Below are 14,212 nucleotides of genomic sequence, written 5' to 3' on the forward strand. Positions count from 1 at the left end.
ATAAATAGAGGTGGATGGTCGTTTCAGAACTTACAAGTTTAACCCTTCGAGATAGAGCGAGTCCCCAACAAAAAAACTCAAAATAATATTGGACTATCGAAATCAGCTCACACTCACGGAAACATGAAATTCCCTGACGGTTTTAAATTTTTTTGACGGTTATTGAATAAACCGTCTGGGAAATAGAATTACCTTGAAACTGGTGAAATTTGTACAATTGTTCCAAATTTGATCTTCTTCAATTTAATTTGTTTTCTGGTTCTTTTACTCTCGATTATATTTGGCTGTCAACACGTCCCTCTTAATTTGATCTGCAAACGGAGTATTGGCCATGGGCCCCTTGCTCACGGAGCTGGCTGAATAGAGTCGTCCAGTATTACGTAACGGATCCGATCCGATCGAGGGACACACGACACGACCAATGTTTGCTATCCAAAGTTCCAAACCAAACCGTACTCGGCCTAACCGGATGTGTCAAAAAAAAGAAGCTGATAACGAAACCTAAGAGACCTAGTAATTCTTCTGGTCGCAATGGCTGCTGGCGGTCGCCGCCCGGCGGTAACTCTGCCGGCGGTGCTCATCCTCGTATGCGTGCTGGTGGCCACGGCGCCCGGGCTCCAAATGCTCCTTGACGAGGACCCAAGTACGTACCCCGACAGTAGGCCGAGGGAGTTCTGGTACCGGCGCGGAGAAGTGGTCGTCATCGATCTAGGCAACACCAACTCTTGCGTCGCCGGCTACACCGGCTCCGGCAAGACGACCGACGACGACACCATGTTCCAGTTCTGCATCCCCTCCTGGGTCGCCTTCACCGACAACGGCACTTCCCTCGTCGGCGAGGCCGCCAAGAACCACGCCGCCGCCAACCCCGAGGCCACCATCTTCGGTTTCAAACGCTTGCTCGGGCTAAGGTATATATCGTTCCACTAAAAACAATACATATATATTAGCTAGGTTATATATAATTGATTGATGGATTCATGATTAGTGTGTATCATTATTCGATCTGTTAATAGGCGAAACCGCTGGTACGACGAGGACATCGTGCAGGGAGCCATCCAGCGCGTGCCGTACAAGATCGGTACAAGAGATTACGACACGGCGATCGTCCAAGTGACGGCCAGCGATGGTTCAGTCAAGCAGCTCGAGTTCAGCGAGGTCGCGTCCATGGTAGTGGCTGAGCTCAAGAACAAGGCCGAGGAGTACCTCGGCCGCACGGTCGAGTACGCCGTCATGACCATCCCGCAGCATTTCGCCGCGGCACACAGCGGGGCGGCTGAGTACGCCGGCAAGATGGCCGGGCTGGACGTCGTCTGGACGGTCACAGAGCCGACCGCTGCTGCCGTCGCTCACGGCCTGCACACGAAGCTGCGCGAGCGCGGCACTGCGCTTGTCTTGCGTGTCGGCGGCGGCTCGTCCGACGCGAGCCTTGTGGTGCTGCTGGACGGCAGGTTTCAAGTCTTTGGGTATCGGATGGACAATTTCCTTGGAGGAGACGATTTTGACGACAGGGTCGTGGACTACTTCGCCAAGCGCATCAAGCTGAAGCACGGAGTGGATATCAGTCAGGACAGGATCGGTCTAGGCAAATTGAGGGCGGCATGTGAGAATGCCCAAGAAGGCATTGAGCAGTCAAGATCATGTCCAGGTGATTGGTGAGTCCCTCGTTGATGGTGTCGATTTCTCGGAGCCCGCTTCTCACGGTCGGAGTTTTTTGAGGAACTGAATGATGATCTGTTCCGCAAAGTCATGAAACTTGGTGGAAACAGCCATGGTGAACAGAGGTGGTATAAAGTGGAGCAAGAGCAAGATCGGTGAGATTGTTATGGTCGGTGGGAGTGCCGTGATACCAGGATCAAAACCTCGTCAGGGATTACTTGATGGAAGGGAGCCTAACATACGGAGGAACAGGATGAAGCGATGGCTCTTGGAGCTGCACTTTACGTCCATTCTCTTTAGTGACTTCATTATATTTACAGTAGTAGAGGTTTTGTTGTTAGGTCTTCGAGGGATCTAGACACATACTGGTAGTGTGATACAAGGATCATAAATTGTGTATAAACAACTAGAAGTGATATGAGGTGCATGATATTCTTTTACAAACTTTTTTTTTATCCCACAACTTTAGATTCACCTGACCTGTTATCTTGAGCCATACAAGACCCTTATTGGATGTAGTCGGATTACAATTAATCCATATTAAGTTTATGCTGTTAAATCTAATAATTAAATCTATGACTAAGTTATATATATATATTATATATATCTATATATAGAACTACTATCCTGTAGCTGGCTACAGAATAACTTATTCTGTAGCCACTTTGAGTTACGATAATTACTATGTTATTTTACGAGATTATAGTAACTCCTTACTAAGTGGTTTAATATACGTTATGGTAATATCCCAGTGTTATAGTAACCCAAACTATCGTAAATATGTATTATATTATGGTAAATTAGTATATAAAATTATAGTAAATGGAGGTGGCTACAAAATAACTTATTTTGTAGCCGGCTACTGAATAGCCTCTCCCTATATATATATATATATATATATATATATATATGATTCAATGAGTATGAAATTCTACTACAGTTAATAATAAAACAATTAGTCCACCGCTATAATTGGACCATACTTAAAACTGCAGTTATGAATGATTCCAATTAATTATAGAAAACCATAGATCTAAAGCTTTTGCTAAAAATAGAAAACTTTTCTAAAAAAGAAAAGTTGCGGAATTTTATTACAAAAAAGGAAAGTTGAATGTGTCTGAAAGCGTTCGCTCAAAACCCATCTGAGTGAACGTTTGCTAATTAGCTGCCCCGTGTTGGACCCTATGTGTTGTTGTGTGAGTCACGGATGACAGTGCACGATTTTTTTTTGTTTGGAATGAAAATCTGATGGCTTATGTGGCACTATATATTGGTAGTTTAGCTGCATGAGGAGATAGACTATTACCCTAAATAAAGATAGTGGATGATAGGGTTCGTTGATGTGGATATCTAGATACATGTTAGTTGATAATGTGGCTCACTTTACCTCAATAACTTGTATATTAAGTGAAGCTAAACATACTACTACTCCCTCCATTCAGATTATAAGACGTTTGGTTTTCTCTAGATAATATGCTTTTGCTACCTATCTGACATAATAATATACATAAAAAATAAATGTATTTTAAAAAAAAGGCTAAAACGTCTTATAATTTGAATAGAGGGAGTATTATTCTAGTGAGGTTTACTTTGGATAAACTATCTATAAGTCGAGACTTTTTGTGGTCCCGTTAAGCACTGTTGTTTAGTGCTACCTTCCTTGCTAAAGTATTTCTGTTTAGTTATAGTTAACAAGTCTGCTGGTCAACCCTTTTTTTTTAGCAGATGGTCCCAATTTTGTTGAGCCATAAAGAAAAATAAAAATTTGAGTCAATGGCAGGCCAGGCCTCAAGCCTCCAGCTGGAGCTGGGCTATATGAGAGAGGATAGGCCTGTTACGGCCTGCTGCTGTCTGTTGGGATGCAAGATATCGCCCTCAGGCTTCCGACCTCTTTCACACGAAGGAAGTGGGTTCCAAGGAAGTGATTAGATTGTTTCTTGCCAATCGCCGGTAGGCGCTCATCATCCACCTCCGCCGCACCACCAAGAAGGTGTCGCCGGGCGCCAGCAGCTCCCGCCACGTCCGCTGTGCCGCTCCTCGGCGCCCCACTGCCCCAGCACGGTTCCACCTTCCCGATCGACGCCCACGCGGACGCCGCCGTGCCTCTGCCCAGCAACACCAAATTCATCCCACTTCCCTCCATTGTTGAAGTTGATCGAGTTCTCAACTTATGATCTTTCTGTTGTCAGTTCTTTGAACCAGGTTTTTTGTTTCTCACATTTCTTTGACATATTTTTGTTATGTAGATGATTTTTATGAGCTTCTGTGGTGTATGTGCAGTAGAAATTCCTAGATTTTGGGTCAGCATCATGGCTCTTTCATTACGCATGTATTAAACGCTTTGCTAAGCTGAAAATGTTACTGCATAGTCGGCAGGTAGAAATCAGGGCTTCATGGTATTGCAAGGAAAAAACAATAATTCTGCTACTATTTGTTTATTCATGGCATGCAATGGATTAGTCTGGAGTGTATACAATGTAGGCAATATACTATATCATAATTTTCAACTTCTCTTTATTATATCCAAATCTGAATGTCGATTCGAGTTCAGCATGCCCCATGTACACGTTCCATCAATGAGTTACCTTTTTTAGTCTTTTTTTCTCCTACTTGGTTTCCTCATTGTCCAATCTATACTAAAATGAAAGTTTGATATTGCTGGTTTATTTGTTGACTTTAGTTAGATGTAAATTGTATTATTTTTATGCATATGTTGAGATGGCCTATATGTTGTACACATGTTTGTGTGTACAACAATATCGTCTTGCTAACTGATTTTCTCCCGTTTGCTTATGCTATCTTGTAGCCACTATGATCCTTGAGGGTGAAGTGAGCATAGCAAAGCGATTGGATTTTAATGTACACTCTGATGTTGAGTCAGTGGCCCCAGATATTCCTGTTCAAGAATGTACCACACCACATAAGTCCTTTAGCATCCCATTATGTGTAAGTTTCATGCAACCATTACTTAAGACAGGTCTGCTATTGTCACGTGTTGTTTGTGACATATATCGCATACTTTGTAGGGTGGTCCTTGTGCAGCCATCTCCATGGACAACGTAGCCGGCATGACTGGAGGAGGCCAGGAAGGTGCTAGTCCTTGCGCCGTCGACGCAGCCGGCATGACAGGAGAAGGAGGCCAGGAAGGTGGTCCTTGCACCGCCGTCCCCTTGGACGATGGAGCCGGCATGATTGGAGAAGGATGCCAGGAAGAGAATTTGTCGCCATCCCAAGACAATTCATCGCCCATGGTTTCTCCCTCTATCCGTGGAGTCAAGGGAGAGCAAGTAACACATGTATGGTCATCATTTGGTCTTTGATCTTCCTCTTCTATCTTTCATGTAGTTTCATCATGTATAAATGTGTGCATACTGTACTGTACAGAACACTATTGTTGCTATCGACGATAACACTCGTGCTAATGGGAACGCTCTCCATCATCTAGTAGCTGAAGAAGTGATAGACGGAGTACCAAATAAGGTAACAGTCTTTTTTCCTCTAACTAAATAGCTAGGGCGAAGACAATTATAAATAACTACATTGTGGCGATATAGCTTTAATTCTGATTCGATTGCACAACAGGTGGTTGATAAAGTTGGAATAATTCCTGAAGTTAGTATGACTTTTGAATCAGAGGTCAAAGCTTATGAGATGTATAATGCCTATGCTGGTAATGTTGGGTTCAGTATAAGAGCCAGACAAGGCATCGAGGAGATGGTAGTATATGTCAAAAGTATATTGTTTGTAGTTGCCAAGGACATGGAGAAACTCAGACATCAAAGGATAGTACAAGGACAGGTTGTGATGCACGTGTTCAGTTTAGTGTCAGCAGAGAGGGGACTTGGACAGTGCAAAAGGTTGTACTTGATCACAATCATTATCTTGCTAGTCCAAATAAATCGCATAAGCTGAGATCCCAACGACGTGTTGTAGAAGCGGACAGGATGTTGATTAACCAGATACGACAAGCTGGAATGAAGCCAACACAGGTATATGAGTTTATGAAGGAGTTTTATGGAGGATCTGACAAAGTTCCATTCTCAAAGATGTACTGCAAAAATAAAATTAGTCATGAGCGTAGGAAGTACTTAGAATCAAATGATGCTCAAACAGTTTTAGAATACTTGAAGAATAAGCAGATAGAAGATCCTACATTCTTTTATGCCATTCAAATAGATGAGGACGATGGTCGGATGGCTAATTTCTTTTGGGCAGATGGTCACTCTATCATGGATTATGCATGCTTTGGTGACGTTGTGTCATTTGACACCACTTTTCAAACTAATAAGCTTGAAATGCCATTTGCACCATTCGTTGGAACCAACCATCATAAGCAAACAATAATTTTTGGTGCTGCTTTGGTATTTAATGAGACCATTGAATCATTTGTTTGGCTCTTTGAAACCTTTCTAACAACCATGTCAAGAAAGCATCCAAGTACAATTTTCACCAATCAAGACGCAACCATGGCAGGAGCAATTGCCTACGTATTTAGGAATATAAGCCATCCTCTCTGTTTGTGGCACATCTATCTTAACGCCACTAAACATCTCGGGCATGTAATTCAGAAGCACCCTGATAAGTTTCTACCTAATTTTAAGAGATGTGTGTATGAAGATAGATCTGAAGATATGTTCATCCAGAATTGGCATGAATTGTCGAGTAAGTATGACCTTGAGAAGAACCAATGGATGGCAAACCTATATGATTTGAGAAAAAGGTGGGCTATTGTCTACCGTGATTCATTTACAGCTAATATGGCCTCGACTCAAAGGAGTGAAGGCATGAACAATGTATTCAAGAAAAGATTCCGTAGGAGACTTGGACTTTCAGAGCTTCTTGTAGAATGTGAGAAGGTTTTTGCTAGCCTTCATGAAAATGAGTTAGACGCGGAATTTAACTCGTGTCGAAAAACCCCGATTACTTATAGCCCAAATTTGCCTTTGTTGAAGACTGCAGCTGAATCATATACAAGGAGGGAAGGTGAGTCGGTTGCTCACCTGGTTCTTGGTTGAAAGGGCCAACAGAGTATTGGTCAATAGTCAAAGGGCTATTTGTTCATGGATAGGTTAAAAATGATAATGCAATTTCATGTAATAGGAGAAGCCCACATGATTCTAGTGTAGTTCTATCACACCGAATTGCTACATGGAGAACTGAAGTGGAAGATGCAGGACGGCCTGTAATGGCTGGTGCGGGACGGCGGTGTCCGCATCGAGCAGGGCATCCCGGCGACTCGAGCAGCGTGTTGCGGCGGCGCTCATGCATGGCGGGCTGGCGGCAACTCGCACACGGCGGCCCGGCTAGAGGCGTGCACGTTTCCTGCGTCCGTGTCCTCGTCGTCGTCGTCAGCGGCGGCGGGGGCAGGGCGAGGCGAAGCAAGCACCCTGCGGTGACATTAGGGGCGCATGAGTGAGGGCGAGGCATGCTCTGGCGGCGGTCTGGCCTCCGAGTAGAGGGCGAGGAAAGGGTTTGGGAAATGCAGGGGAGTCGGGAGGGGCGAGATTTTTTGTAAACGCAGGGGTGTGGTGGAAGCGTGGAGGAAGGGAATCGGAGGCATGTTGAATCGTTGTTGACGTCCTTCTCTTTTGTCTTTTTAGTAGTGCTAGTATAATGCCCGTGCTAACGCCACGGCTTTATCTTGGGGATCCACATGAAAATAACCAATGATTTTTTTTTTCCATAGTTCAACTTTTACACAATTGTATTTGAGCATGTTTACAATTCGAGAAACACTTTTGCATAAGAAGGCATAGTAAAGTTATTTCTCATATTAACCATCTAAGTTACATTCTGCCTAAGTCCTTAATCATGACTTAGAGATCTTTAGGAAAGTTGTCAAAACATTCATTTGCACGGCTCTTCAAAATGTCCGCCAAGAATTCCATCCTCAGTGAAGTTGATAGCTGTACATAGCAGATAATAAGCTAAATTATTAATTTTCTCGTCGTAACAGCTCCTGACACCTGTCATTCATTAATCGTATCCATCAGTAAAACTCGCAAAGAGCAAGCAATGGTAGCGGCGATCCTGGTGCTGCAGGCCGGGCATCCAGCAGGCGTCCGCCTCCACCATAAATCAAGTAGTGTAGTCCTAAAAATTATGGATCTGACTAAAAATCATTTTTCAGTAGTGTATAATGATTAGATTAGTATTAGCAATTATTTATAGCTAAACTCTAAGACATAAAAGTCATTAGGGATCAGAAAACTCACATAACCATGAGAGATGGCAGCTGTGAAAAGACATCAGGAATTGAGACCTCCAACTTATTGTGTGATAAATCCCTGAAAATATATCAGAATTCAGAAACACAAATTTATCTTCGCTGACTAAAATTCACTGCATAATTAACATGACTGAAAATATGTAGTTACAAATACTCGAGTGCGATTTGAGTAAAACAATGACATTAGCCATTAACGACGCTAGTACGAATTCCATAATTTCCACTGCAAATCCTTTTTTCTAAATTTCCCCTACGGTGAAAGCTTTGTTTGACCATATAATAAGAAGAATTTTTTTTAATAAAGGGATTGAACCCGGCTTCATCCCTTAGCAGGAAATCGGACCACTTTTTTTTCCGACCGAAAGAAGAATTATATTAGATATAATAGCTGAGTACATCAACACGCTACAAGCACTCTGGATTACATAAATATCTAGAAACTGATTTTTATCTAAATTATACCCACGCTGTGAATAGCTCCAGATCTCAAAACCAAACTTGTACGACGCTTTGCAGTATGGATGACCGCACAGGCAAACACTCGGCAAAAGGCCTGAGAACAGATGGCTAACGAACGACGGTCAATATTCATGTAGGCGGAGTTAAGAAACTTCTTCTTTCTTGTGTCTTCCCTTCTCTTCTTTCGGCGAGGATGCTGACGCCGTAGTTATTGCCCCCATCTTCAACAGAGCCGCCATGGAGAAAACGGTTCCACCCTACCATCTCATCATTGCCGGAGAGGAGGAGGAGAAGATAAATCCCCAAAACCAAGATGGAGAGACTCTAACCCTAAGGACTCGATCTACTGAAAAAATTTATTAAAAACGTTGGATCCCCACTCCCTCCGGCCCCCGGCGATATGCCGGAGGGGGAGGGAAGGGACCAGCGGGGTGTAGGTGGGGAGCGGCGTCGCGTGGGGAATCAGACCACTTAGTATCATAAAACATGTTCTAACTTAAAACTCAATTCTAACATTATTTGGCTATCAACGGAAGAAAAAATGCATAGTCGCCGCTTCTAGCTCCGGGCATACTTTGATCTAAAAAGATGGATACTCGCGTTGCTACGGGTATTGTAAATGAATTCGAATAAAATTAGGATCTGTTTGGGGCTGCTCTGTTCTAATTTTTCGAGCTATGCTCCACCAACTCCACCGTAGAGCAGTTGCACTCTGGAGTTACTGGAGCAGGTGGACCTATTTGGCATTTAGCTTTGCTCCGCTTATAGGAATGGGAGGTTTTGGTTGTAATGGCCAATTTTGCCCTTGGACGTTGTATGTTGTATCTTATTATTTTAAAAATCATTTGCAACAAAATGATCAATTTTATAAAAAATAAACTCTTTCATATCTGCAGTATCACATATGAATGCCTGGTAATAAAAGAAACTATATAAATAAATGTTGTGTACTCCGTCAGTTCACATTAGTATGTCATCCAAAGAATAATGAACGCACTCTGCCGTGGCAATTTCCATGAAAACGAAAAGGCAGCAACGTCTATCTCCAGTGCTGTAATTCGTCGAACAGATAGCATGCGCTAGTAGACAAGATCTTGCGTCTGGTGAGCGCGGAGGCAGTATCTGCGCCGTCCCACGAACAATCCACGGGGAGCATCGCGGTGCAGCCATCGGGTTCCCATGCGCCGAGTTCGATGCTTGTGTTGCGGCCAGCAACGCTTGTAGCACGTGGCACGGAAGCACGTCATGGCCGTGGTGCGCCCGGTGCGCGGAGGAGGCTAGTGTCTAGCTCGTGGCCCAGACGGAGGTTGCGGGCCCACCCCGAGGCCCATCGGCCACACGCGCGCGTCCCCCGCACCCGTCTCTGTGGCCTGCCGCCGCCGCGCGCCCCCGCCCCCCCCCCCGCCAGCGAGACCCGCCACCGCCAGTGACCCCGCGCCCCCATCCCCTCGCCGCGTCCCCGCCCTACGCCCCTAGCCCCGCCGCCCGCCCGCCCCCAGCCCCACCGCCCCGCCCGCCCCACCCCGCACCCCCGCTGCCGTGGCCACGCCGCGTCGGCGGCCACCGACCCTGCCGCTGCCTTCCTGCCCGCCGCCGCCCATCCGCCGCCCGCCTCTCCTCCCCTCCCCTCCCCTCCCCCCCACCCACGCCCCCGCCGCGCCGCTGAACGTCGACGGCCCACTGCCGCCAGAGAAGGAGAGGGAGGGCTGCCTTCACCTCCCCTCCCTTGGGGCCGCGCCCAGCCCGCCCCCCCCCCCCCCCCCCTCACCGTCGGTTTCTTGGAGGGGAGGAGCAGAGGTGAAGTAGGAGGAAGGAGAAGAGGAGAAGGAGGAAGGAAGAGAAGGAGAAAAAGGAGAAGATAAGAAGGGGAAGAAGGAGAGGAGGAAGGAGGAAGAAGGAGGAAGGGGAAGAGAAGGAGGAGTTCTTGGCGTCTTCTTCTGCGCGTGCACATCCCACCCCCCAAGGTATATGCACCGTCCCTTTGTGAATGTCGGCCTTCGTGCCGTTGTGAATGTCGTGAATGTCAGCCTTCGTGCCCTTGTGAATGTCGCCTTCGTGCCGTGAATGTCGGCCTTCGTGCCATTGTGAATGTCGTGAATGTCGGCCTTCGTGCCGTTATTTTTTGCAGGTTTTGGAAACCTCCCTGTACAGGGGAGGTTCTGCCGAAATTTTCAACTTATAGTGTTGTGTTTCTTGTCTTGCAGAACAGGACCTGTCGGAGGGGACCCATAGTACCTAGGAGACCCCGATCGTCTTCGTCGGTGTTGCGGTCCTGCCTGCACAGCCGCGCTTCGCCACTGCATTGACTCGCCACTGCCCCGCTAGCCTGACTCCACCACCACCCTAGGTATAAATAACCTCTCTTCCTTATCATTGTCGTAGATCGGTGTAACCCAGTTAGGCGTCTCCCGTCCGAAAGAGATATGGTTGGAAGTATACAGATCTTTGCATATGTATAACCGTATCTATTTCAGATTGTCTACCTTTTCTGGACAACCCGTGGATGCGTAGACGAGGTTAGTTTCCATGTGTCTGCTCCAATCCAAGACAGAGTTTGGCATCACCTCCGTGTTGTTCTCCGGATACACACTCTCCCTGCCAGGACGTGTATCTGGAGAACAGTGGGGAGGTGCTGCCGCAATTTCTGTTTCGGCTCGGAGTAGACCATGGAACTGACCTCGTCTACACATCCGCGGGTGGGATTAGGACATATCCTCACCTATTAGATAGTAGGAACACCACGTAGATGCAGTTGATGGTTACATTACTCGTTGATATCTATTTTAGAGGATGGATGACCGTGAGTGGATGTACACGGGATACAAAGTCAGAGTGATTTCAGCACTGAATGGGGGCAGAAGACCGAGGCTTTCTTGGACCATGCATTCGGCAGGGGTGCGAATAGAGCGCATCTAATGAAGTGTCCCTGCAGCATGTGTGCAAACAGAAAATGGCAAAAGAAGGACAACATGGGTATACATCTTCAGAAGCATGGCTTTATGCCGGACTATACCCGGTGGATCCACCACGGTGAAGCCCTCGGATGTGAGAGGAAGTGGTGAGACCACGCCTCGAGCATGTTGATGATGATGGCGAGGTTGCACACATGTTAGATGACTATCAACAAGCACAGATCCCTGATGGACGTGCGGAGGAGATGGAGGCATCCGCAAAGGCGTTCTATGACATGATGTCTTCGGCATAGAAACCCCTTCATGATCGGACAATGGTTTTGTTCAACTCGATGCCATTGGACGCGTGATGGTGTTCAAGGCCGAGATCAACATGGGTCGACAACACTTTGATGGTATGTTGGCCTTGATTGCTAGCATGCTTCCGGAGGGCCACATTCTGCCAAAGAGCCTGTACGAGTGCTAGAAAACTCCTTGATTGGACACAAGAATGTCTTACAAGCAGATACATGCTTGTCTGAATGGGTGTGTCCTCTTTAGGAAGAACATGAGCATGAAAAGTACTGTCCGAAGTGCAAATCCTCACGGTACCCTGGAGGTAGACTCTGGGGATGGCCACAAGAAGCAGCTTACCGTCCCGATGAAAAATCTTACGGTACCCTCCTGTTCGTGCCGAGGATCCAACGGCTATACATGAGCGAGGAATCCTCTAAGCAGATGACGTGGCACAACAAGGGCACATGATACAATCCTGACAAGATGGTACATCCGTCCGATGGTGAAGCATGGAACCACTTTGATGGCATTCATTCATGAGAAAGCATCAGAGCCTCGTAACGTACGTGTTGTGCTGGCAACAGATGGGTTCAAATCCTTATGGTTTGATGGCTGTCCCCTACACATGTTGGGCCATGTTCGTCATCCCCCTCAATCTCCCCCGGCGTCGCCTTTGAACGTTAGAACGTATTCTTATCATTGATAATTCCTGGACACCCGGGGAAGAAGATGGGTGTCTTCATGGAGCCTCTGATTGATGAATTGGTCAGTGCTTGGGAGGATGGGGTATGGACATACGACAGAGCTACAAAGACACCCTTCAAAATGCAGGTTTGGTACTAGTACTCCATGCATGACTTCCTAGCGTATGGGATATTCTCCGGTTGGTGTGTCCACGGGAAGTTCCCATGTCCATTATGCAAGGATCGTCTGAGGTTCATCTGGCTCAAGAAGGGTGGCAAGTATTCATCGTTTGACAAACATCATCAATTCCTCCCTCCCGAGCATCCATTCAGGCAAGACACCAAGAACTTTATGAAAGGTGTCATAGTGACAGAACCTGCACCACAGATGATGATTGGTGCCGAGGTTCATGCTCAGATAGATGCTCTTGTGGAGAATCAAGAAGGTGATGGCTTCATGGGATACAACGAGGAACACATGTGGACTCATAAGTCGGGCTTAACAAGGCTCCCCTATTTTGATGACCTTCTTATGTCACATTACATTGATGTCATGCACACAGAAAAGAATGTTGCCGAGGCACTCTGGGGAACAATCATGGAAACTGAAAAGTCAAAGGACAACCCTAAAGCTAGAGTGGACCTGGCAGAGTTGTGTGATAGACCACATCAAGAGATGCATGCTCCTGGAGGCGGCAAGACATGGAAAAGGCCTAAGGCAGATTTCGTCTTGACCCCTAGACAAAGGAGGGAAGTACTCCAATGGATCCAGACGTTAATGTTTCCCTGATGGGTATGCAGCGAATCTGAGGAGGGGAGTGAACTTAACTACTCTCCGAGTGAACGGGGTGAAGAGTCACAACTACCACATATGGATTGAGCGGCTTCTTTCGACGATGGTTTGAGGCTTTGTCCCTGAGCACATATGGACAGTGCTGGCAGAGTTGAGCTACTTCTTCCGCCAGCTCTGTGCCAAGGAGTTATCTCGGACCGTGATTGCTGACTTGGAAAAAGTGGCACCTGTCTTGCTTTGCAAGTTGGAGAAGATCTTTCCACCCGGCTTCTTCAATCCGATGCAGCATCTGATATTGCACCTCCCGTATGAGGCACGAATGGGGGCCCATGCAGGCTTGTTGGTGCTATCCAATTGAGAGATGCCTAAAGACACTTCAGAAAAAGTGTAAAAACAAAGGCAAAATTGAGGCTTCCATTGCAAGTGCATTCACTATGGAGGAGGTGTCAAACTTCACAACATTGTATTATTCTGACAACCTTCCAAGTGTGCATAATCCACCTCCTCGTTACAATGCTGACAAAAATGCCTCGAGCCTCAGCCTTTTCCGAGGGCAACTTGGAAGAGCAGGTGCATCGACCAATAAGCCCCTGACAAATGTGGAGTGGCATAAAATCATGTTATATGTGCTGACCAACCTTGAAGAGGTGGACCCATATATTGTGTAAGTTCTCAACAAACTTGTTTCAATAATCCCGCACTATTCTACATCCAACCCCCTTGTTTGTCGTTACAGGGAATTCATTCATGAATACTGGCCCCATTCAAGGGAACCAACCCCGCCGGAATGTGATACCCTTCTTTCCAAGGGTGCGGGACAAGGGAGCCCCGATTTTATTTCCTGGTTCAAAACCAAGGTACTGTCCAATTTAGCCCCGATTTTTTGTTGCTCGTACGTCCAATTAATATAACGATGTATCCTGCTTGAGCTTGCAGGCCCAAACTGATGCATCTATCAGTGCCGAGTTGAGACAGGATGCCAATGGCTGTGACCAAAGGGTCAAGTCATCGGACGCCTATGACATGAATGGATATTGATTTCACACAGGAAGCTACAAGCGGAGGCGGCCCAATCGAAGATCCACAAATAGTAGGGTTTTTATGCCCGGCACTGATGGCGTAGACTATTATGGAAGAATTGAAGAAATATATGAACTTTCATTCCGTGGTAGCACAAATCTTTATCCTGTCGTATTCATAT

The 14,212-nt window shown here is 46.3% G+C and overlaps 1 protein-coding gene across 1 annotated transcript; it reads left to right on the forward strand.

The window, feature by feature from the left end:
• Nucleotides 1-531: 531 nt before the first annotated feature.
• On the forward strand, nucleotides 532-1,659 carry LOC136507204 (luminal-binding protein-like). Its single transcript, XM_066502001.1, has 2 exons — nucleotides 532-911; nucleotides 1,017-1,659. The coding sequence occupies exons 1-2, from the start codon at nucleotides 532-534 to the stop codon at nucleotides 1,657-1,659; spliced, it is 1,023 nt and encodes a 340-aa protein (XP_066358098.1).
• Nucleotides 1,660-14,212: the final 12,553 nt, after the last annotated feature.

The sequence above is a fragment of the Miscanthus floridulus genome, chromosome 15 (assembly GCF_019320115.1).
Source record: "Miscanthus floridulus cultivar M001 chromosome 15, ASM1932011v1, whole genome shotgun sequence".
NCBI classification, from domain to species: domain Eukaryota; kingdom Viridiplantae; phylum Streptophyta; class Magnoliopsida; order Poales; family Poaceae; genus Miscanthus; species Miscanthus floridulus.

Bases quoted from the DNA above. Each gene is read 5' to 3' on its own strand.
- LOC136507204 (XM_066502001.1), top strand. From the start codon at position 532: ATGGCTGCTGGCGGTCGCCGCCCGGCGGTAACTCTGCCGGCGGTGCTC. The intron at 912-1,016 runs GTATATATCGTT...ATCTGTTAATAG, and splicing joins AAACGCTTGCTCGGGCTAAG to GCGAAACCGCTGGTACGACG.